General features: G+C 42.7%; 1 protein-coding gene across 4 annotated transcripts in view; it reads left to right on the top strand.

The window, feature by feature from the left end:
- DROSHA (drosha ribonuclease III) overlaps positions 1 to 22,450 on the top strand; it is a 608,989-nt gene that overhangs the window by 238,744 nt on the left and 347,795 nt on the right. For all 4 annotated transcript variants that reach the window (XM_069218569.1, XM_069218578.1, XM_069218550.1 and 1 more), the window contains exons 8-10: positions 6,804 to 6,890; positions 6,974 to 7,060; positions 13,131 to 13,202. In XM_069218569.1, the coding sequence (XP_069074670.1) occupies positions 6,804 to 6,890; positions 6,974 to 7,060; positions 13,131 to 13,202 (246 nt within the window). The remainder of the gene's footprint in view (positions 1 to 6,803; positions 6,891 to 6,973; positions 7,061 to 13,130; positions 13,203 to 22,450) is intronic.

Below are 22,450 nucleotides of genomic sequence, written 5' to 3'. Positions count from 1 at the left end.
CCCCATGTGTAATTGTGAAAAGCGAGCTCCTGCAAACTCCATAAGTCAGGCACCTTTCCCCCATTCATAGTGAAACATCTGAATATTGAACCAAACAGAGCATGCACATGGTGTAGGCAGTAAAGGTGTATATTTAAATATGAGCTCGTCCTAGCGAACGAACCCTTTTGACAAATTTCAGGAAGATCATTTTTGGCAATATGATAAATCTGTCATTTGTTTAATTTATGAAAAGTTATTGTTCTGGCCTTGAGCATCTGAATTCTGTGCTTAACGTTAGGCAAGCAGAAGTATCCTCGATGGCTTTCATGCTGCAGTTATTTGATTTTTTTAAATGTATCTGTGCTGTCAGTAGGGTTTTTGGTCTACGTGTCTGCACATTTCCTGATATTTTTTCTGGAGACCACTCTTTGCTATGCATTACATGTCATGAGACCTAAAATATCCCTACCCCGAAGCAGATGCTACTCCTTTTCTTCTACTGAGGCCTATCTTTTCTCAGCTATTTGTTTTCCTAAGCTCACTTATTGAGTGGGATGTGGACATTATATTTCTAAATATACTTGGTCTGCCCCTATGCTTTTAACTCGTAAATTAAAACTTGTGAAGTTAGTCTAAAATAATTGAGTCTGCAGGACCTTTGCAATAACTAGCCATTTGGTACTGTGTAATTTCTTATTATACCCAGCTATGTTTACCCCTCTTGTCAGTCACTGTCTGACTTGCCACTGAAGGATATGATTACTATGCTACAGAAAAAAGTACTATATTACGCTTCTGATAATCTCCATTGTTACATCAGCGAGATCCATCTTAATAAATGATAGCCCTCATCAAAATCAAAGTGCCCTTTGTGAATAGTATACTTTTGGTCTGCTTATAAAGGTACCCAAGTTTTTTGGCATTATTTTCTTAACCAGGTACTTTATCCTTACCATTAGTTGAAAGTACCGGAACCACATTTTGATTATCTGTGTGTGGTTTCCATGGTGAAGCCAAAAAAGACCTAATTTAATTCAAACTTAGTTCAGCATGATCTAACTACATTATTTTACTGCGAAGGAAATGTAGGTGAATCCATTGTTTGTCAAACAGGGCTCAAAAAGCAGTTAGCATCGAGTTCTTTAACTTGAGTAAAACTGAGAGAATTTGTTACCAGAAATCAATTTCCATGTTTAAAGGATTGCACTTTCAGAAGACCTTAGCCCCAGGGATACATAAGTGTTGGTTTGTTCTTCTTCAGACTCGTGAGATCACCCCCACAAAAAGCTGCAAACTAACCTACATTATTGTCCCCAACTTGCTACTTCTTTGACTTCTGCAGACACTTTCAGAAAGTTCACTATGTTGCAAGTCTTGGTTTTCCATTTTGGAACAATAATGTGTCCTAGTGACCCCACCAACACAAATCTTCTGAAGCCATTAGGACAAAAGAAAGTGGTTCTTCTAGTCTGATATGTTCCGGTCTGTCCAAGAACCAACCTTTTAACTTTATACTTATTGGCATCACATCTTTTCAGGGTCCATTTGTGACGTCTTTATAATGTGCTTCCTGATTTAAGCATTTCAAAGGTCCGTTTATGACCTCATCAACGTGTTGTTCCTAAGTTAGCTCCTATATTGATCTTTATCTTTATCCAGCCCCTGCTCAAGCAGACCGGAAGAAGCCTGGAGTGTGACCATATTCTCCACACGAGGATTCTGTGTTGTTAGAAGTGCAAGTGCCCTACTGAGCTGTTAATCTGTCATTTTACATGGAAACCCTTGATGTTCCCCTTCTTACTTGTTAAAATGTAGTCATTTATGAAAAGGTAACAGATAGGACTGATCTACCTCAAATGCAAAACCCTGTATTGAAATCTTGTGAAAATGTTTTCTCTTGTTTGGTGTGTAATGACCTGTACTCTTGTTTAGATGGGAATGTTTCCTGCATGCATGGTAAACTAATTTATACCCGTGCCCTGAGAGCCTGACTGCATGTACCTCAAGTATCTGGCTTTTAATTTGGCCATGGCATCATTTTAATCTAATGTGTGCATAAAGGTCTAGGCCTGCCCTTACAAATGACCTGTCCTTTGACCTGGAGAGCTCTCATAGTGGACAGAGGACTACTGTTCCTGTTCTAGGTTTATCCCATAAATCGGTGGTGTCAGTGTTTTGAGAGTCCCTAAAGCAACCAGACCTTAACTTTCAGTGAGAATGAAGCCTACTAACTCATCTTGTGTAAAGTTATGTTTGTAAAACCAAGAACCTTGAGCTGACTTCTTGTATGTATGCATGTTAAGCATGTGTGTGATACCTTTGTGGTATTTGGACACTGCATGTGAATGAGTACTGAAGCCAGTGGGATCCGTTATAGATGCCCCTCCTGGCTTCACATGGAATGATGAGGACTGCTTCCCCAGACAGTGGAAGTGTATTGCTGGCATTCCTGCGGCTGTCCGGTGGAGATTCGGACACTAAAGATAGAAAAATGGAGGACCACCTTCAGAAATTCCATTAGAACTTTGTAGCAAAGAGCTGATTAGTTCCTCCTTAGTATACTGTCATTTGGTTTAGTGGAGGTGTGTGGGGTGGGACGCAGTTTCTGATGTGCATGGTGAAAAAGGTTCTAGGTTAGAATTGCCTTTTTGTTTGTCCCAGAGTACTGTTTCGGGGGTGTGATGACAGTCTGCTACAGTATCCCATTTCGTGGATGATCCAGTTTGGATACAGCTTCAGTACTACAAGCTGTGAGAAGCATCTCTTTACACAAAGACTGTGTCCGGAGAGCAACCTGAGAAGTACACTGAAAGAGAATTAATCCAAATTGTATGAAATTTGATACAGTGAATTCACATCCATGCCTAGAAAGTGTGTATAAATGTGGGAGCCAAACCACCCCACTTTGTTGAGGTCTAAGTCCTTTTTGACCATGGAAGAAAATTCTCAGATTGTTCGAAAGACTGCTGTGCAACCTGGCTTGGTGTCTGCCTGACTACTAGTCTATCAGAGGCTAAGAGACATCATCTCAAGTATACACTTACTACTGGAAAAGCTGAGGATCTGCCCCTAGCTTCCCTGGTGAGAGATCGAAGGGGTGTGCCCGGTCCAGCAAGAGGACAGATTGTTTATGTGGAGAGGCCCAGCATATCTAAGCCAGAAAGCTGTAGAGGTTTCCTGCTTTCTCTTCGCAGAGCCAGTCACTGTACCACACTTGGGTGAGAGCAATGACTTGAGACTGCGTTCATACCCACTACAGCATTGGAGTAAGGAAAAGACTGAACTGGTTGTACATTTGAACTGTGCGAATATGAATCTACACATGTCTCATTCACCTCATTTATTCTCTTGTACTACTTTTATGGGGCTTTATCCAGATAGAGTTGCCTCGATGAGGGAGATCACAGAGTGAATGGGGGCGTGTGGTCTCCACAGAGCAGTTTTCCTGGGAGGCATTACCCTGTGTGCTTCATTTCAATTGTGTACTTTTTAGAATTGCTATGTGACTGAAAGTACTTTATTTTCAAAGGACAAGTACTGGGCTCACAATTGATCTGTGGTGCCTGTAACTGCTTGCTCCTCTACTCTGAGATGCAAGTGAGAAAACGGGGTGAACTTGCCTCGGTAGAACAGACACCATGACACAAGTGGTATGTGACCTCAGCCACTATGCTTAGGGCCCACCAGCTTGCATCTGCTCAGTGATACACGAATGGGGTCTGACATCCTGCTTCAGTTGAATAATTGATAGTTGTGAGGAAATGGTGTGTTTTCTATGGTGTGTTTGCGTGACCTCACCAAATAATGCATTTACCAAACTCTTTACGACAGTATGTTTCATTTTTCAAACCCTTAGCTCAATCCTGTGGCTCTGAGCAGTGTGGCTTACACAATGAAACAAGTGTAAACCATTTAAACATTAACAACACAATTGAAGAAGAAACACACAAGACACTCGGGGAATCTGAACCAGTTAAAAAAATAGACTATAGTTTTACATAATTGTAGCACCAAAATGAAAAAGATCCACCAGATTGTTCCGGAGTTACAGTATTAACAGGGTACAGTAAATATGCATTTTTTGTTTTACTTAACTGTGAACAAGCATTGGCAAATTCAGCGAATTTGACACATAGAAACGTTTTCAAGAAATTCTTGGGTAAGTATCATGTGGTTACGTTCAGTTACTTTAGGTTACCAACTCCAGCAGGGAGCCAGTCTGGGGACTAGTATAATGTCATCGGAAACAGTTCTCTTGGAGGAAGAAGCAATCTTCAGTGAGTTTAAGTCACTTTGATCTCCTTGACATAGACTCCTACTGAAGTGATCCTGATGCAAGGGAGACAAGATGCTGAAGATGCTCAAGCATGCTGTGAATGCCATGCGGTTGACGGGGGTCTTCCTAAGACCACTACTCAGTCCACGACATAATGAGGCAATCCTGACCAAAGGCGTCAACATCCTCAAAGCTCTTTGTCCTTGGCAGAAGTCCAGTCGCCCAGTATTGCAGTCAGAGGGGAATCCTTCCTGGGACTAGAACGTGCAGTTTGAGTGACCTTTTTATGCGCGGAAAATCCCCTCGGGGTGTACCCAGTAAGTAACCAATGGGCTACTATGGTTCCCTGCCTCCTGATGACCACTTCCTTCAAAGTGTGCCATCTGGCTATCCCAGAATTCTCAATTCTGCCCACTCTCAGGATGGCAGAACTCCTCTTTGGGTGTGTAGAGCTCCCTATCCCAACCCAGAGGTTTGACTACCAAGAGGGTTACATGCCCCTAAAAAACTGATTTGGCTACTGGTTTCCCTTCTCCTTCCCAAGTGCCAGCCTGTCTACCTGGACAATAGAGAAGCCCCTCTCCCAAGTCTTCCCCATTTGTTCTTCAAAAGCAGCTTCACCCTTGAAGCTCACCTTTTGGTTCAACACCTAGATAGCTTCCTTCCAGGGAGAAGTAACACCTCTCTCCCACACGGGCTTCTATTGTCTCCTTTCCTGGGAGTTGTTTGCACGTCTCTTCCGGATGGCAGAAAGCTGTCTCAGGGACAGATCCCATATGCAACCGGGCACAAGCAATTTAGAGCAACAAAGTGGCACTTGGGTTTCAATTCAGGCTTAATTTAACAAGTTGTTTGACACCTTACTGTTCCAGTGTTAGTAGTCACAGTCAGAAGTAAGCAGGGCTGCAGTGGCAGCCTGGAACTCTGCACACGACAATGGGGCTACTAACTTTTTTCATAGAAAAAGTGACAATTGCAGATTTTTTCTCTTGGAGCATGTAAAAACACGTTCCACTTCTGAATACACAGGACCCTGACTTAGGGCTCGCTAGTCCTAACTTAGGAGTGACTTACATATAATAAAAAGGGAGGACTTACCATTACTTTAAATGGCAGAGTTAAGTTAGCAGCTTGAAACCACACTTCCAGTCTGCAGTGGCAGACTAGAAGCCATGATTTACCTTTGTCACAACAAAAGGTGGCAGAACCAGTGCTGTAGTCCCTCAGGCCTCTGTCAAATACACAGTAGCATCAGCTCAAAACTTTGGGGTGACTATACAAAAATAAATCATAAACCAATACAATTAATAAGGTTGCCCAGCATACTGAGTTGTACTTACTAAAAACCCATCTGAAGTGATGCTCAGTAAACCAGTTATTATAAAAATACAAAAAAAAGAATGTTTGGGTTGAATTCACAAGCCGGTGAGGCAGTAATTGTGATGGGAACTTATATGGTGCTGCGGTTTATGGTAAATTTAGGCTTCTGAGTGAGCAGCCTTCTTTTTAAATAAGTAAAACTTTGTTGAATTACTATAAATATTCTATGCACAAATAGTTACAATCTGTTTTAAGATGCATCTTTTCTTCCTCAACTATATACTGCCACATTTTATAGGGGACTGCCTCATTATTTAGCCACTTGGCGGATGTACATGTAAGTAATACTTCCTCAGGCTATTACAGGGAATGTATAGGTGTCAATGTCAGCATATTCCCAGATAAAAGTAAGTGTTTCCTATGCTAGGTTTTCTTTTGCAGTCAATAAAGGCATTTCTTTCATTCTGCTCTTGGAGCCCATCTCTGGAACTCACCAAGTGAAACCATCTCATTTTTTTAATGATGCACTTGCTGTGCTTCAAATCCTTAAGTCACACATTATGAATTGTATATGTAAATCTCAATGTTGTCAGGAAGATGATGATGAGTAAAGATTGTTTGACCCATTAAACGTTTTTCCTGGCATGTTAATTAACCCTAAATTAAATGTATGTTCCTGGTACTTCTTTTAAATTAAGTGTCCTGTGATCTTTAGGCTGAGTAAATGTACTGCCCACAATGTTAACAGGTGACATCAGTGGTTCAACATTTACATTGACCCTCTCAATTGAACAAAATCAATTACATTTGAGATTGAATAAGTTTGTGATTCGGGTTATGATGTGCATGGCTTCCGGATATTAATAATACAGACAAAAAAATCTTGGTAAAGCTTGAGAGCTCATAAATCGGGCAATGGTGAAACTTAGGTTTACGGAGGACTGCTTTTTTATCGTTTTACCATTCTTGCCATATCAAGTGTACGGACTAGATGAAAAAACAGCATCGTGATGTGTGCCTTTTCACTACGGATTTCTAAATGTTTACTAAATGTGAAGTATATAAACCTAGCAGGTATTTCTTGTACAGCTGTTGTGAACAAATCTTGATTGTATTGTCTCCATAAATATTAGTAGAAAGCAAGACTGGGTAAAGTAAAAGCTTTCAAACAATATTGGAAAATAATGTTCTTTCTTCTTGTTTAACTTTTCTTTTTTCCTTTAAGCCAATACCAAGGTGTCGCCTAATGAGCAACAATGCTGGTAGGCTTTATCACTACCGAATTACAGTTTCCCCACCAACAAACTTCTTAGTAAGTATCTTCCAGCTAAACCACTTCTGTATGTTTCAGTGCATCTCACATGTTTTTTAAACATACTTTGTTACTTGTTTTAGACCGACAGGCCGACTGTTATAGACTACGATGACCACGAATATATATTTGAAGGGTTTTCGATGTTTTCTCATGAGCCACTTGGCAATGTAAGTATGCTGTTATAAGTCTGAAAACAGTCTTTAACTGGTGGAGTTTGAAAACCTCAATGCTTAATGTGTTGATTTTATTCAGTTTCTCCATTTTATTTGTGACAGTTTTTCCCACACTTTTATAATAAAATTAAAATAAAAAAATGTTTCACAAAGTAGCTATTAACATTGATATCGAATAAAAACACCCTTGGTTAATGCTAGGATATTGTAATGTGCCTGAAATCAAATGTAGGTTGTTTTATAGTATAAAGTGTCTAGTTCTGTCTTATGAGGACAGCTTCGAGGATGTCTGACAGTGTGAACTGCTGCCTACGCATTGCTGCTGCACAAGTTTCCTGTTGCTTCCTCTTATAGAATCCTACATTTTGAATGTATAAATCAACAATTCTTCTGCTGCAGTGTGCCCAGAATCGTGAACGGCTGCTGTAGTAGAACAGTGGACTGTATGCTTTGACCATGTCCACGGAGTCTTTCTGTTGTGTGACTGATTCCAATTTTGTAGATTAGGATCTTCGAGTTCACTCAGTGGGCGCCCCTAGTTGTACCTGTTCGGAATGACTAATTCTCTCCACATAGTTGAAGTACGTATTTGTGCATTGATCTTATCCAAGTGCATCTTTAGACACTCTTCATAGGCTCTTCTCTAAGCTATAGACAAATGTGCCGTGGCTTAGTATTTTTTTTTTTACATTTTTTTTGGACCATTTCTCCAGGAAAGTCTCCTGGCGTCTTGCATACTATTTGTAACTAATTGTAATTTTAGCACTGTTCGTCCTTGAAGTCTTTGACTCTTTGCTATGACAATTCTCCAACAGCAGACCCGACAAGGTCAAATATTAGTGGACTATATTCCACCATTAGAGAGTTGCTCCTGCAACCTGTGACTACCAGTAAAAACCTGCCACACGACGTCAGTAATCATGCTCTACAGAAACTGCAGCCAAGCGCTGTCTAAAGATATCTTTATTCTATGCTCAGTGAGGATCCCTAAGGCTCATGCTTTCCAGCAGAAGTTTGCTTCTTTTTACGCCTGTGAACGAGCACTAGTGACATACAATTTATTTGCATAGCATATGTAGCTAGAAGCCAAGTGTTTTTACCATTAGCCCTCTGGAAAGAACTCATTATAAATATCTATGAAAGACCAGTAAATCCTTAAGATCAGAAAAACGTGTATTGGAGTGTACTTCCATATACTCACATCTTCAGATAAGCATATGTTTTGCTGATATGCATTCACGTTTTTATTTTTAACACGCCAAGGTTGAGAGTAGGCATAGTCCATTATGTACTGATGTGCTTTGCACTGCGTGCATGTTTCATACATTTGACAGTACCAAATGTTTACAAACTCAGGGTAGTTTGTGAAAAATGTGTTGTACACTTTGAGAGTCAACTTGCTATATCTGAGAGAGTTTGAGAAGGTTGCAAACAAAAAGTGTGGTGTGAGGAAGTTTCAGCTCGGGCCTTTGATAGGCAACCAGTCAGTGATTTGTAAAACTTACCAGAGTTCCTTTAACATGCAAATATTGAAATGGTTGACTGGACCGAGCCTTCCTCCTAAGTCGCCAGAAAGCCACTTGTTACTGTAATAAGTTGTGTTTTGTTCAAGTGGTGCTTCAAGAGCCATTAGAGTAGGCATGCTTGTGAAATATAGGTGTGCCTGGTCTTTCGAGCATTATGAGGAACATATTGAAGAATTGATCCAGGTGCCATTGTTGGACATCTGTGCCGCTTTCTGTTATGTGCTCCAGGTGCATACTTAGGTAATTCCAGAAGTCGTTTTGTTACACTGTTCTCCCAAGGAAACTCCCAAGTTAACAGCTTAACGCTCAGGTAGTAGATGGTCATTTGGCAAGCAGGTGAAAAGTATGGAAATTGTCAGAGCGATTACCTTGAGAACTTGCACAACTGGCCCCAAAAATAACCAACTCAGGTCGTCCTCATAGCGCAAGCATCCCTAACATCACTAGGCTTGAAAGCCAGGAGCACAAAAGGAGAAAACAGAAGATGTGCCTTGTGCCTGTATGCATCAGTGATCTGGAACGCCATACCCTCAACAGGCTTTCAGCATTTCTATTTTCAATCCAGAAAGAAACGTAAGGCTAGCCTCTTCTACAAACAACCCCTCAACTCCCAAAATGGGATCCCAACGTTCTTTAGCCGCAGTTCCATTTCTTTACAATTTATCATGTCTCATTCTTCCCTCCAAGCCCTCCACCTAGGCCAGAACTGCATACCTGCTCTGTTTAGATCTCTGCTGCTTCTCAGCAGGGTTTTGTTATATAAATTACAATTCTCCTTTTGGTTTGCTTACTCTTTGTACATATAACTCTGGCTAGTGAAGTGCAGCTGCTCCCTGAACTAATGAATCAAGGTGCAGTTGACTTCCTCTTGTCTGTCATGGGGTTTCTTGACTACTGTCCACCATGAGTACAGATCCTTTCTGGGGAAGTTTCTTTTGTGTGAATTGTCCATGGTTAGACGTTTTGCTGCCTCTTTCTTTAGAGTAAGTACACTTTCCCATGGATGACGGCTAGACTGCTGGCATCTTGAATGCCTTGGAATATGTTAGCATTTTATGGAATAAACACTGAGCCAATTATATCCAACGTGTTCATTGACCATCTTGAAATCAGAAGATTCTCGTATTTGTGGGTTAACAGTTGGCCAGGACGATGCATGGTATATTTAGGTGCTGGTAAATATGACTAAAGACATGCTTCTCATACCCTTCGGATTAGGAGTAAGTGTCTCCATAAGTTCGTGGCTGGAGACTGCATGAATGTGAGGGCCCAACCCTCTGACAGTGTAAAATTACTGGCTGGAAGGGCGCAGAAGAGTTTCCCTTCATGTTTTAAAAGTTAAAGTGGCAGCCAAACAGTGTCTGCTAATGATTAACCATAATGGCTCATCATCTGGAGACATGGCTCATGAAGAGTCGGCTACCCAAGAGTGTGTGCTAGAAAAGTTAACTGACTTCCAAGGTGATTCGAAAAAACTGTGTACTGCAAGTGATTTATTTTCGTTCCTGATATTTTGTAAAAGGGGAGAAAAATTAGAGCACGAGTCTGTTACCCTGGTGGAGCCTACAGGTAAATGCTGTCCTTACTTGGTGCCTGGACGTAGGCTGATATGGAGAGATTGCTTGGTGTCAGCATCTTAAATTAACAGGTCATTGTCCAGTCTAAGGAGGCACACATTACAGAAAGTTGAGTTAAAATGTAGACTGAACCTAAGGGGCAAGAAACTCCTGTGAGCAGCGGCTCTACTCAACAAACAGCAGCAATATTGCAACTTTTCTGCAACTTTCAAAGACCTCACTCTTCCTGTCTGAAGCATGAGACTTCACCCTCTGCACCAGACGCCCCCGGCTCAAGATCCAGAGAATCAACACCACAGGGAAGACTCCCAGGCGACTGCAACCTCGTGTGTAGCCTGAGACGACCCCCCTGGAGCCCCACAGCGACGCATGCAAAGAGAATCCAGCAGCTCCCCCTGACCGTGACTGCCTGTAACAAAGGACCCAAAGCGTGGACCAAGCACTGCACCCGCAGCCCCCAGGACCTGAAGGAACTGAACCTTAGTGCAGGAGTGACCACCAGGTGACCCTCTGCCTAGCCCAGTTGGTGGCTGGCCTGAGAAGCCCCCCTGTGCCCTGCCTGCACCTCTAGAGTGATCCCTGGGTCCCGCCATTGAATCCAATACAAAACCAGACACCTGCTTTGCACACTGCACCTGGCCGCCAGTGTGTCGCTGAGGGTGTTTTGTGTGCCTACTTGTCTCCCCCAACCCCCCCCCCCATCCCATGCTCTACAAAACTCCCCCGGTCTGCCCTCCGAGGACGCAGGTACTTACCTGCTGGCAGACTGGAACCGGAGCACCCCTGTTCTCCATAGGCGCCTATGTATTTTGGGCACCTCTTTGACCTCTGTACCTGACCGGCCCTGAGCTGCTGGTGTGGTAACTTTGGGGTTGCCTTGAACCCCCAGCAGTGGGCTGCCTATGCCCAGGAACTGAGACTTGTAAGTGTCTTACTTACCTCACAATCTAACCAATACTTACCTCCCCCAGAAACTGTTGATTTTTGCACTGTCTACTTTTAAAATAGCTTATTGCCATTTTAACAAAAACTGTATATGTTATTGCTCTAATTCAAAGTTCCTAACTTACCTGTGTGGAGTACCTTGCATTTTATGTATTTACTTCAAATCTTGAACTTGTGGTTCTAAAAATAAATTAAGAACAGATATTTTTCTATATAAAAACTATTGGCCTGGAATGTGTGTTTCTCATTTATTGCCTGTGTGTGTACAACAAATGCTTAACACTTCCCTCTGATAAGCCTACAGCTCGACCACACTACCACAAAATAGAGCATTAGAATTATTTAATGTTGCCACTTTCTTACCTCTAAGGGGAACCTTGGACGTTGTGCACACTATCTCTTACTTTGAGATAGTATATACAGAGCCAACTTCCTACACAAGATAAACAGGACAGACGCGTAACTATACAGTAGTTGGTCCCTGCTCCCACACAGAAGAATGAGGGACAAAGAGGCATGACTGACCACTAGCAAGCAAAGATTTTTAAATTGCATTTAAAATAACAAATGAAATAGCTGGAAGCCCACAGAAGAAGTATACTTAAAAGTATACAAAAGCTTATGCTCAACCTAAAAATGAAAATATTATCAGCTGTTTATTTTTTCCAAACTTTTTTTTGCCCCAGTGGCCAATTTCCAAAAGTAATATACGAATCCCCAGGCGGTATAAAATAAAAAAGGAAGATTTCTGAATGCCAACCAGGTTACAGGGGTACTGAAAATATACAGCGCTGGCAAAGAAAATACATATATATTGCCTCTTAGAGTCCGGTCTATATCTGCCATTCACTAAGTGGCAGTGTTATGCATGTTATTGTGTGACAGACACCAAGCAGTAAAGATCGGCGTTTCAAGGAAATAATTGTTTCTTTGAGGATAATAGAGGCCGTCGTAGACATTTATGTTGGGGGCAGAAGGGTGGTAGTGTCAGTGTTTCTCCCTTTTAAGATAACTGATGTAAGAGGAAAAGTGCCTTCCGCTCGCTCGACCAAGACTTGAGACTATCATGCTGGTCGAGGCGTAGACGCAAGTCAATACAGAAGCAATTTATGAAAACTTTGAACAAGATAAAGTGGTATTGTCGGTTTAGTACTTACAGATGAAAGTGTAGCTGGTGTAGCAATTAAATATGCTGCAGTAACCAGGCCGTCAGGCTTTCTGGTTGTGCTGAAGGTCCGTCCCATCCCCCCAGCCTTCCATCTTTTCTATATGGAACTCTTACCACCGAACTGCAAACTCGGGCAGCGCTCAAAGGCATAGCAACCTACCTTTCTAAAGGTTGCTAAGACTCGTTATTTCGATCAATACTAACTTCACTTCTCCGGTCACACTCTGCCTACAATTCCCCTTTAGCCCTTTTCTGGGTGAAAAGCCGTCGCATTGGAAGCCGATTGGTGCAAGTAGTCTCCTATGAACGTGTGGCCTCCGCTCTCGTCTATCTATCCTCTTATTTAAAACGCTTTCATGCTCTGCGGGGCTGACCAGTCCTGTAGGAAACAAATATACAGTACATTTTACAAACGTAGCACAGCTTATGTTTTCTCCTAATTTTGGAAGGTAGTTTGAGTGGAATTTCTCCATATATTTTTTATCGTAATCAGTTTATTCATCAGTGCCTATAGAGTTAAAATTGCTTTGAATGTAGGCAGGAATGCGTTCACGGTGCTTGCAAATATATGCGGTTCAAAATACTGTGAAGGCTCTAGGATAGTAGTGGAAACATTTATTTTCAATGTTCTGTATTTATACGTTTTCTCCACAAGACGGCAGTATCTCACTATAAATACGTTCCAGTTATGCGCGCTCACCAAGCACGGTTGGAATTCTTGTAGCGTAGAAGAAAACATATAAATGTCCGCCATATTTTTACATCACTGGCAAAAACTAGTAAACTAAATGCTTCCTTGAGTCAGTACATGTATATACCGATAATGTCGTTTTTACTTTCAATTGCAGATGCCTCTGTGTAACGTGATTAGATTTAATATTGCGTACACCATTCATTTCATCGAAGAAAAGATGCCTGAGGTAAGCAACAGATTTTTTTGAATATTTGTCAAATAAAAACCTTTCAGTGAACCTGCGATAATGGTTTGTGTGTCCATCTGTCCGTAGCCTCCGGGCATTTTGTACTTTTATGGTGGGGAATCTGTTCCCTTTCTCGCACTGCTAAGGAAGTTCTCTGACAGCAAAATACAGCAGTAATCATTATTTGAGCTTTTACTAACTAAAGAGCAAATCATTATGATCAGGGCTCGGAGGCCTTGGGTTTTGAATGAGTTTTAGCATGAATACATACTGAAATTAACTTATTCCAATATCCGTGTTTTATAAAATTTGAAAAAAACACAATTTTGGTGTAATTTTGTGTTTCTCCGTGCTGTTAGTCGTGACTGGCAGCGTCAACTGCTATTCGGAATGACAGTTTGTGGAGTTAAGATATAATATTTCCTAAAGAATCTTAAATTGTATTAGATGCGTACTTTTGTTTATATTACAGTGCTAATATGTTTAGGTCATTGTTTTCCTTTTTTTATAATGGCTGTGTAATCCACTTAAACTCTAAGACAGCAAAGAATAAGTGTGTGCACATAACTTTTAAATAACTGAACATCTATAAGTTGCAACTTCATTTTCTCACTGACTAAAATGAAAAAATTGAGAACTGCCAAAACAGAGAAAACAATGAAAATGGGGTAACATGTGTGCGTACGTCAACAAAATAAATAACATAACACAGGATGCCCTAATGATTGCCCAGCCTTAATCAGAGTTGTCTTATTATTAAGATGCGAGTGCATAAAGTGAGTTTTACGCAGCCATGTATTGTGTATGTTGTATCTCATTCAACGAGCAGACCGACGCAAGGAGTAAGGTACCAGAGGTTTCCTGGACCACAGCTATGGAAAGAGAACTTAAAAGATGGGGACTGATTTCTTGGAGTGGCATGACAGTGAACAGCCATTTTGACAGCCTATGCATTTACGTAACTGCGCTAAGCAGTTCAGGCTTCCTGCACCACAGGTACAGAAAAGGGGCAGTTGACATGAAAGGAGTTTCCCGGAAAGCCGTTCATCGGGGCCTGCTTTGCGTTCTTGCCCCCTAGAGCCCTTAAGCATTGGTTGTAAGAGCACCTCGCAGATCTGTGCTCTCTTGTTCCCTAGATAAGGAGAGCTTTTCCCTAAATGAGCCATGGTCATCTCCTTTGGTGATTTTTAGACTTGCGTAAAAGTGCAGTAGTGTGAATGTTGCATTTTGTTGTAGATTCGCATGACTTGTAATGCACAATATCATGTTCGTGGCAGTGTGATGCATCAGCAGCAGGGTCTGCATTACATCAACATGCAGAGCTGCAAATACATCCTAGCTCCTTCGCTTATTTACTTGTAGCCTGCCTTGCAAGGCTTTCCAGTGATTCAAACCCATTTGGTGTAACAAGCAACCATTAGATGTTTCTCGGTATTAAAAAATGAACCTGAAATGGCGACGGAGACAACAGGCGATAGCCTATATCCAATGAAAGCTAATCTCACTTGCCATTCACCCTTGACAGATCCACAGGAACTACCATCATCATGTTAGTGACACGATGGAATCATGGTTTACTTCAGAGCTTTGTAACACTGAAGACATTAAAGGAAATGCCACGGTCAAAGCACATCAAAATGCTACAGTTAAATTAATAGGGCAGACCACACATTCACACAGGTTAGCGGAAGCCTACGTGCCTCCATAGTTAAAGATGACACGGTGCCCCATATCGGCACTTATTTGGTGTCGATTGGTGTAGGGGGGCGGGGCTAAGTTTCAAGCAGAGGATCCCAACACAAATGGCGTTCTGGGCAACTTTAGCCAATGAAACGAACAAAATGTCTGAATAACATTCCTTTGCATTTGGCCGGTGTATGTTGTGATCACCTCCATTTTGTGCTTCTCGTGTTTTTCACTGAGCAATTTTGGAGATAAAATAGAAAAATAAGCTTCTCACCGAACCTGCATCAATTCTGCGTTCTTGCACCAACTGTTGAAAAACAAGATTTTTTTGGGGGGGATTTTTTTTTTTGAAGACTCATTTTCCTTATTTACTGTTTTTTTACCCATATGAAGTGCCGCCCTAACTTTCTCCACCTCCTCCCACCAGCCTGTAGGCTTTCTTGGTTCCCACAACCACCAGTGTAAAGCCCTTCCCCATCCCTGCCTTCCAGGGTTCGCCACCGTTTTTTCATATATTTCACAGGAGCAAAGCTTCCCCTGGTGTTCGTAGCCCCTCCAGGCCTAGCTGGCCAAGGGCAGGAGCGTTCCTTGCTTTGCCACTTGTTTACCTGCGGGGTGTTTCACCCTCTGTCCTTGTGGAAGGACTAGGGATGGTTTCATTTACTCATCCCATTGCTTTGCCAAAGGTGGGCTCGAGTTAATGCACCGAAGGGGTTCTTCCTGCGGCCCTTCTGTCTTCTTACTGCCTGGTGCCATTGACGTTCATTACTCCGTAGGGGTGTTGATGCTCAGTACTACTTTGGCCCAGTAAGGCTCTCTAAAGGTGGGACCATTGAAGCTCATTTACGCCTTTCATTGGGTCGTTACTGCTTGGTGCCTTCAATGCTTATTAACTGGGACTGTTGAGGCATGTTGCTGCCTACATTAAACTTTAGTACTTCATGTCAGTATCGATTTTCGTTATTGCCTGTGCCAAATATCGGTGTTTCTGGATGACTTCCAACACAGAGCAATCCAGTCTTATTGCTTATGACACTGACCCTCTTTTAGGCTCATCTTGCCACAAGGTATGAATGCTCATTACTTCTCATGGATATTTCTTGAGTCCATTGATGTTCATTACTCTAAGGCAACATACCTGCTCATGAATGTAGGGGCCACAGTGCCATTCAGGACAATTATTGACTGGCTTTATTAGTATTCGGTGCAAGGTGGTGTTAATGGCCATTAATGCTTTTTTAATTCAGAGGCCATGTGCGGGCCAAGCAAACAGGGAATATTGATCTCACGTAACCTTGACGCATTCACTCTAAGGCATTGTGTTTTGAACTACAAAAAATGCCATTCACTAAGAATTTTTATTTAACATTTAAACCGGCGAATCATGTTCACAACAAAACAAACAAAATAAAGCAGTTATTGAATGGTAGTGGGGACAATTTTACCTAAACGTATTTTAAATAGGAAGCCACCATCATCTACGTTTAGGCCTGTCATGTGCGAAGGTGCCGCTCACTGTGTTCCCTGCCCGGGTTTCCTACCAATCTATGTTTTTTGGTTGGGCTGTCGTCTTAAGCCTTTATTGTGCCGCCATTCTGTACTTTGTGTGTTGTCATTGTTTACCTTGAATAGTCTACGCTTATGTACTGTGAATGGTCTACAACTGTATATCTATGGTGTCCTACCTTTGTAGGTCTTGTGTGTGCTTCCATTGTATGTCTTGCGTGTGCTTCCCTCATATGGCTTATGTGTGCTGGCCTAGTATGTTTGTCATGTGCTGCCCTCGTATGTCTCGCGTGTGCTGCCCTCGTATGTCTTGCATGTGCTGCCCTAGTATGTCTCACCTTATACCAGGTCCAGTTATCCCTTATTAGTGAAATGTAGGCAGTGTTCTAGCAGCTTAGGCTGTCAAGAGGTATCTGTAGCAGAGCAGCTTAGGCTGAACTAGGAGACATGCAAAGCTCCTGCAATACCACTATAGTTACACAGTACTTATCCACAATAAAAAACAATACTCATTGTTACCAAAAATAAAGGTACTTTATTTTAGTGACACAAGGCCAAAAATATCTTAACGACAATACTCCTTTTGGAGGTAAGTATTATACACAATATATACACTAGTAACCAAAATCAGGTAAGTAAACAGTCATAGAATAGTGCTAACAGTAGAAAATACAATAGATTGCAGTGTGCTTAGGGGCAACACAAACCACATACTAAAATAGTGGAATGCGAATCACAAATTCCCCCCCAGGCAAGTGTAGTGTGTAGAGGGGTGCTGGGAGTGTAGGAAAACACCAAAGGTAAGTAAAGTACCCCACCCCAGAGCCCAGGAAAGCAGGAGTAAAGTACAGAAAGTTTCCTCAGGACACACTACAAGGACTGCTTGCCGGATTTAAGCACAACTAGGTTCTACGGCACTTGGCCGGTAACAAACTTTGCTATTTGACTTATCAGGGTCCACACCTCTGGTTACCTTTCATCGATTTTTGGACTTTTTTCCATTGAGGCATACTTATACCGGACAGCCTGATTACAGACGCGAAGACTCACTCTACTTTGTGATTGACGTATTGATCTCGCTTTATTACTTCGTCCAGTAGCCTTGAAAAAGTCACCAGTGTGACAAAACACGTGTTGGCTGTGTCTGGAGTGATGTTCTCTTTAACTGAATGTAACTTTGCCTAAAAATAAAGAGATTATCTTTCAAGAAAAGATGTGAACACCACTCTTCTTCTATCCAACAGAAACCATACATTACGGATCTTAAAGACTTGTGTGGTACTGTTGGTTGTCGTGTGCTGTGGTCTGTTTTGCTTAACACTACAAGTCGTGATAAAGGATTTTGCAAGAACCAAGCAAGACTGCAAGCAACAAACGATGGATTGCTGGACCTGAAGACTTGTGGAGAGAGCAGACCAAGTCCAGAAGTCGAAGAAGAGCCCAGGAAGGACAGGAGCCCCTGCCAACCTAGAAGATGGTGCTAAAGTGGATTCTCTGGTAAGAAGAACAGTACAGAAGAGCACCAAAGAAGATGGCTGCGGGTTCCTACTCGGTGCAGTGACGTCCCACGTCGAGTTGTTGGATGCAGGCTGTTTGCGCCGCTGGATTCCGCCAACAAACCTTGGTTAAAGCAAGTACCCGGTTTGCCTCAAAAAGTAGCTGCCTGGACCCAGGAGGGACCTGGGGGTATCAACTCAGACTAAGATGACAGAGGAGGTTCTCAGCACTTCAGAGAGCCCACACAAGACCAGGCAGCACCTACGGAAGTCCCAGAACACGGGGACAAAGAATATGCAAAGTATGGTTGTTGCAGCACTACACAGGAAAGTCCCTCACCGCCGGAGAACAACTAAGGGAGCTGTGCATCACAGGATGGAGTGCTGGGGGCCTAAACTACACTGTGCACAAAGGATTCTTGGAAGAAGTGCACAGAAGCCCAAGGAGATGGAGGAGACGCGGTGCACAGGGGTACTGTAGCAGCACGGGGAGGCAAGCTCTTACCTCCACCAAGAGTACCGATTGTCGTTGAAGAAGGGTGCCTGCAGAAGCATGGAAGTGACTGTCACTCCACTGGAGATTCCCTCGGTTCTTCTGGTGGAGGGTGAAGACAGGCAGTCCTCAGAGCCTGCACACCTTGGAAAACTGTTGCAAACCCTGGCTGGAGCTGAAGTTGCAGGTCACATGAGTCGTCCAGGATACTTTGTTGCAGTTACAGCGGTTCCTGGAGCAGTCTGGGGTTGATCAAACGGTCAGAAGCTGAAGCAGAGGATGCAGAGGATTCCTGGAGGAGTCTTGCAAGCTGAATCTGTGGAAACACCCAGAGGAGAGACCCTAAATAGCCCTGAGGGGGGGATTGGCTACCTACACAGGTATGTACCTATCAGGAGGGGTCTCTGACGTCACCTGCTGGGATTGGCCACTCAGAGGTCTCCAGAGTGTCCTCACACCTTGAAATCCAAGATGGACACACTGGAGGTGCTCTGGGCACCACCCTTGGGGCGGTGATGGACAGGGGAGTGGTCACTCCCCTTTCCTTTGTACAGTTTCACACCAGAGCAGGGACGGGGGGGTCCCTGAACCGGTGTAGACTGGCTTATGCAAGGAGGGCACCATCTGTGCCCTTCAGAGCATTTCCAGAGGACCCGGGAGGCTACCCCTCCCAAGCCTTTAACGCCCTCCTCCCAAAGGAAATGCATTGTTCTGTCTTCCTGGGATTGAGCTGCTCAGTCCCCATGAGGGCAGAAACCTGTCTGTGGGATGGAACAGCTGGGCTGCAGTGGAAACTTCAGAGAGCTGGTTTGGCAGTACTGGGGGTCCATGGTGGAGCCCCCAAGATGCATGGGATTGCCCCCCAATATCATATTTGGAATGGGGACAATTCCATGATCTTAGACACCTCACATGGCCTTATTCTGAGTTACCATTGTGAAACTACATATATGTATTGGCCTAAATGTAGTACACGCGTGTAATGGTATCCCCGCACTCATGAAGTCTTGGGAATTGGCCCTGGACAATGTGGGGGCACCTTTGCTACTGCAAGGGTGCCCTCACACACAGTAACTTTGCACCTAGCCTTCAGTAAATTAAGTTTAGACATATAGGTGTCTTATAAGTTACTTAAGTGCAGTGAAAATGGCTGTGAAAAAGTGTGTGCACTATTTCACTCCGGCTGCAGTGGCAGTTCTGAAGAGAGGTTTGTCTGAGCTCCCTATGGGTGGCAAAAGAAATGCTGCAGCCCATAAGGATCTCCTGGAACCCCAATGCCCTGGGTACCTAGGTACCATACACTAGAGACTTTTAAATGGGGTCCAGTGTGCCAATCAGAATTGGAATATGGAGTCACTAAACAATAGTGACAAATTTGGTAAGAAGAGAGAGCGTAAGCACTGGAGTTCTGGTTAGACATTAAGCACACCGACAACAGACACAGAGGCCACAAACTGAGCACTGGGGTCCTAGCTAGCGGGTTCCCAGTGAGACAGGCACAACACACTGACAGACAGGCAGAAACTGGGGGTAACATGCCAAGAAAGATGATACTTTCCTACAGTGTCATTGTACAGTGTCAGGGGCACCGCTATAGTATGCCTTCAGTGGGCTACCATGGTACACATCAGAGTTGTCGTGTTCTGCATTGAACCTACCTTCTGATTAGGCAAAGCAGTAAAGATACACAAAAAAAGAGAAAAATTATCATGAACAGACAACACAGTGGCCCCTCACTCAGGAGCAAATATTTTAAGAAAACCTGCTCCTGTCCTTACCGCTCATATGACACCAGTACAAACAAGTACCTTAAAGGGGGTTGCCTTTCTTCTATTAGAGTGTACTCACATTACTGTATGAAGATAAAGATTCATGCATCTACCATATGCAAGAACTCGCATGCCTTAAATGTGGTCATACTGCAGAGTATCACTCCAATACATGTAGTAATTGGTTTTCTACAATCTTTAGAGATTAAGGATGCATACTTCATTATTCATATACTTTAGTTTCATTCGTAGTACCCGAGAAGCCCTCTAGACAAGGATCATCGCTCATGTTGCGTTCAGCATAATAACCTCTATATCAGTAGTCCCTGCACATCTGTGCAAAAGAAAAATGTCCGTCTTGCAACTGGCTTGTATTTGACAGAATTGCTCTGCCACTGAGTTCCCTAATTTTTTCACTAAACCAAGGCAAGTCTTCCCTTCCGTTACAAAACAAGCTACCGTTGCTCTATGATATTATGGAATCAAAGAGTTAAAAACAAACTTTGTCAAAGAGTATTACACCTTGACACGGTGTAAAGTCTCTGAACTGTGCTGAGCTCATCAGACCACTCCCCTTGGAATAACTACTATTTGCACTGTTTGCATTTGGCCTTGTGCCACACACTGTTGCCCTTGGATAGGTTTTGATATATACCCACATTCATACACAGAATGGCAGTATGTCCTTCAAACCAGAGGTTCTGGACCATCTACATTAATGTTCATCTACTAACAAATCTAGGCTCAAATACCCCTAGGGTTAATTAAACACATGTATTAATATGCACTGTTCTCCGACTAGTCATCGTGTTATATGCTTTTATCGAGGCTAACTTGCATCAACTAACAATAGTATTGGTTGTGATGAATAGCCCAATTGCAATGTTGAATCTTCTGAAACAGCCACCTGTTGGAAATGGCCCTTTTTGCAGGGTCACCCCCAGTCTTTTTGCCTCCTTCCTCCTATTTTTTCTGACCTGTTTTTGTTAACTTTAGGATTGTGTGCACTTTACCACTGCTAACCAGTGCTAAAGTACATATGCTCTCTGTGTAAAGTGTACTGTTGATTGGTTTATCCATGATTGGCATATTTGATTTACTGGTAAGTCCCTAGTAAAGTGCACTAGAGGTGCCCAAGGCCTGTAAATCAAATGCTACTAGTGGGCCTGCAGCACTGGTTGTGTCACCCACATTAGTAGCCCTGTAAACATGGCTCAGACCTGCCACTGCAGTGTCTGTGTGTGCAGTTTCAAACTGCCAATTCGACTTGGCAAATGTACCCACTTGCCAGGCCTAAACCTTCCCTTCTACTACATGTCAGGCACGCCTAAGGTAGGTCCTTGGTAGCCCCAGGGGTAGGATGCAGTGTATGTTTAAGGTAGGACACATACTAGTGTGATTTATATGTCCTAACAGTGAAATACTGCCGAGTTCGGTTTTCACTGTGCAAGGCCTATCTCTCTCATAGGCTAACATGGGGGCTGCCTTTATATATCCCTAAAGCGCAGATTCCCTTTGAGAGCAGATAAAAATGTGGAGTTTAGGGTCTCTGAACTCACAATTTAAAAATACATCTTTTAGTGAAGTTGGTTTTTAAATTGTCTGTTTGAAAATGCCACTTTTAGAAAGTAGGCATTTTCTTGCTTGTACCATTCTGTGACTCTGCCTTTTTGTGGATTGTCTGTCTGGGTCAGTTTGACAGTTGGGCTGTTTTGCACCTCTCTAGACAGTGACACAAAAGGGGGTGGTGGTGTAGCCTGCATATCGTGATGGCCGGCCTTAACTGTTGGTTTTGTTGACCACAACGCTGTGATAGCCCCAGGCGGAGCCATCGACTTCAAAGAACTGTATTTTTGAGTAAATCTTGCAGCATTCATATTTTTATTACTGTATGTTGGATTTGTATCATATTTGGTCTTGTTTTATATAGATAAATATTGGCTATTTTTCTAAAACTGATGTGGGTGTCAGTTTGTAGTGTTTTCACTTATTACTGTGTGTTATGTGCAAATGCTTTACACATTGCTTCTGAGATAAACCTGACTGCTCATGCCAAGCTACCAAGGGGGTGAGTAGGGGTTATCTGAGCAGGTATCTCCCTTATCCTGACTAGAGTAGGGGTCCCTACTTGGACAGGGTGCAAACCGACTGCCAGAAGAGACCCAATTTCTAACACCACCTAATTGACCACACAGTGGATCTTCTCATTAAACAATGGTTTTGTACATTATTTGAAGATTTAACTGGTTTCCTCTTGAACTGCGTCAAGTGACCTCTCCTTCTACAGATCACTCATCA

This window comes from Pleurodeles waltl, chromosome 2_1 (assembly GCF_031143425.1).
Source record: "Pleurodeles waltl isolate 20211129_DDA chromosome 2_1, aPleWal1.hap1.20221129, whole genome shotgun sequence".
Classification (NCBI taxonomy): domain Eukaryota; kingdom Metazoa; phylum Chordata; class Amphibia; order Caudata; family Salamandridae; genus Pleurodeles; species Pleurodeles waltl.
This window is presented reverse-complemented; position numbering and strand designations above follow the sequence as displayed.